Genomic DNA, 3,190 nt, shown 5'->3' with positions numbered 1-3,190 from the left:
CATATCATATAGTTATTTTTAGCACATGACATACTCTCATGTAGCACACGCTGTAATTATGAGCAAATAACGATATTGTATGTAATAAAGACATATATTATTTTTGTTTTTTACATGTGTTGATTTGAGCACGGTGTTAAATTTGGAAATTTAGCACCGTAACTCACCCCATATACACATGTATTAGCACAATATAATATACTCCCTCTGTCCCATAACAAAATATCAATTTTTTCATTTTAGTCCGTCTCGTAACAAAGTATTCGTTTCTTTTTTTAGTAATTGTACTATCTACTTAACATTACAAATACCTTTACAACTTATAATATATTACAGAAATGTCATTACCTTTATATCACACATACTAATAAGGTTATTTTAGTCATTTCTACTTTATTCATACTATATTCCAATATAATACTAATATTTATAAAATTACGTACAAAAAATAAATAAATACTTATTTATGGGACGGAGGAGAATATATATATATATATTGTATCAATTAATAAAAAGAAAAAAAAAGTCAACTAACTCAATACATAACATTTATGTCAATCTCTCATGTCATGGGATATTTATTCTTTTTTAAAAAATTACATATTTAATTTCATTTTAAATTTAATTTAAATTAATTAATTATTTTAAATTTTAATAAAAGTAATTATTTTTATTAATATATCAATCTCTCGTCTCATAGGATGTTTATTTTTTAAAAAAGAATTACATATTTAATTTCAATTTAAATTTAATTTAAATTAATTAATTATTTTAATTTTTAATAAAAATAATTATTTTTATTAATACATCAATCTCTCATCTCATGGGATGTTTAGTTTTTAAAAAAGAATTACATATTTAATTTCATTTTAAATTTAAATTTGAATTAATTATTTATCTTAATTTTTTAATAAAAATAATTATTTTTATTAATATATTTTTAATTATAATTTTTCTAAATTCTCCTATTTAAATTCTCTCGTTGTCCGGATTGAGGGAGTATTTTTATTATTGATATAATTTTTAATATTGCAACTCACCCACTCCCTGTATTTATTTATTTATTTATTTTTATTATAAAGAGGTGAGATATTGCCGTCATGAAATGCATGCGCATTAGAGAAGTTTAAATCGATCGGCTGTACCTTCTAGAAGCAGCCATGGAAGATGCTTCCACCATTGTTATCTACAGCTCGCCGGAGCATCTCAACACCATGTTCCTTCTCGCCAAGTTCATCACCAAAAACCAGCTTACAGTCAGAGTCACCGTTCTCTGTTCTGCTCCAGCTCCGGCGGAAGTACAGGATTTGGCGTCCGTCACTTACCATCGCATCCCCGAAGCCGTTCCTTCTGTACCGATCGACGATTTGGTCGAACAATTCTTCGAAATTCCTCGCCTCAGCAACGCAGATGTTCGCAATGCTCTCCAGGAAATCTCTCGGAAATTCAAAATCGACGCGCTTGTCATCGATTTCTTCTGCTACTCGGCGTTCGAGGTATCTACGAGCTTGAATATTCCGACGTATTTCTATATTAGCGCCGGCGGATTCGCCGCTTGTTTTCTCTTCTACTTTCTGGTGATAGATGAAAACGTTCATGGAAACATCGCGGATCTGGACGAGTTTCTGGAATGTCCTGGAGGACCGCCGGTTCACACATCGGAATTACCCAAGCTGATTGCCTTCCGTCGGAATAAAACTTACCAACACTTTCTGAGAACCGCCATGGAAGCTAAGAAATCGAAGGGAATCCTCGTGAATTCCTTCGATGCTCTCGAGTTTCGCGCTAAGGAAGCATTATCGAACGGTTTATGCGTTCCGAACGGCGTATCTCCTCCAGTTTACTTCGTCGGACCTCTGATCGGCGAAACCGCCGGCAAAAGTAACGGCGGCGTTCACGAATGCGTGAAATGGCTCGATTCGCAGCCGAATCGAAGCGTTATATTCCTTTGCTTCGGTAGAAGAGGTTTGTTTTCAGCTAAACAGGTGAAGGAGATCGCAGTCGGATTAGAAAACAGCGGTCACCGCTTCCTCTGGTCGGTTCGGCGTCCGCCGGAGATGCAGAGCTCGTCGCCGGCGGGGGAATTTGAGTTAGATGAAATCCTGCCTGACGGTTTTCTAGAAAGGACGAAAAAGCGTGGGTTAGTTATACAATCGTGGGCCCCACAGAAGGAGGTACTGAGTCACAACTCGGTCGGCGCGTTCGTGACTCACTGCGGCCGGAGCTCCATACTTGAGGCGGTGTCGTTTGGGGTTCCGATGATCGGCTGGCCGATATACGCCGAGCAGCATATGAATCGTGTTCTTCTGGTGGAGGAATTCAAGCTGGGGCTGCCGCTGTCGGCGGCGCCGGCGCCGGCGGACGGCTTCGTGACGGCGGAGGTATTGGAGAGTCGAATTCGGGAGATGATGGAGTCGGAGACTGGGAGGGCTATCAGGCACCGTACGTCGGAGATGAAGGTTTCCGCCGCCGCGGCGGTGCGGGGGAACGGAACGTCGGTGGCGGCGCTGGAGCAATTCGTTCGATCACTGCGTGAAGGTTAAAATAAGAGGTTTGTTACTGCGGTAATTATATTTATCAGTTGCTGTCTGCTATCTAAATTTATGTTATTTTTTTTTATCTAAATTTATTTATTTTTATTTTTTATTAAAAAGATATTCTCTTTTTTTTAGTTATATTGTTTGGAATAGAATTTTAGATATTGTATAACTAACAAATAATTAAAAAATATATTAGTAAAAATAATTATAAATTAAAATTAAAATAATTAAATAATTTAATTAAAATAAAATAAATTTAAAATTTAAAATTTTAAAGTACGATTAAAATGTATAATTATATTTTTAAAAAATAAAATAATAAATTATGTAAAACAAACGAAAATAAAAAAATTAGATAAATAAAGTGAAATTAAGAAAGTATCACTTTTTCTATTTTATTTTTCTTTAAAATGAACATATAATTGAACCACGACTGAGAATAATATAGTAATTAGCTGTCGTCATTACAGTGTGTATGTCAGCCTTTTGTTTCTTATTAATTTTTTAATATGCAATAATAGTGGTCTAATTACTACTAATAAAGTAATGTGCGGTCGCTACTCGTCGTTACAGACTTACAGTGCGTTTTGATTATTATTAATATTAATATTTTAATATGCAATAATAGTGGGCTAGTTATTACTTCATGT

General features: G+C 34.8%; 1 protein-coding gene across 1 annotated transcript; it reads left to right on the top strand.

Moving 5' to 3' along the window:
- The first annotated feature begins 1,084 nt into the window (after positions 1–1,084).
- LOC127256140 (baicalein 7-O-glucuronosyltransferase-like) lies at positions 1,085–2,619 on the top strand. Its single transcript, XM_051281986.1, has one exon. It carries the CDS (start codon positions 1,161–1,163, stop codon positions 2,541–2,543), a length of 1,383 nt encoding a protein of 460 aa, XP_051137943.1. The 5' UTR covers positions 1,085–1,160; the 3' UTR covers positions 2,544–2,619.
- The last annotated feature ends 571 nt before the right edge of the window (positions 2,620–3,190 follow it).

Source organism: Andrographis paniculata, unplaced genomic scaffold (genome assembly GCF_009805555.1).
Source record: "Andrographis paniculata isolate CXL003 unplaced genomic scaffold, ASM980555v1 Contig55END, whole genome shotgun sequence".
Taxonomy (NCBI): Eukaryota; Viridiplantae; Streptophyta; class Magnoliopsida; order Lamiales; family Acanthaceae; genus Andrographis; species Andrographis paniculata.
Note: the sequence above shows the minus strand (reverse complement) of the source record. Positions and strands in the feature narration are given on the sequence as shown.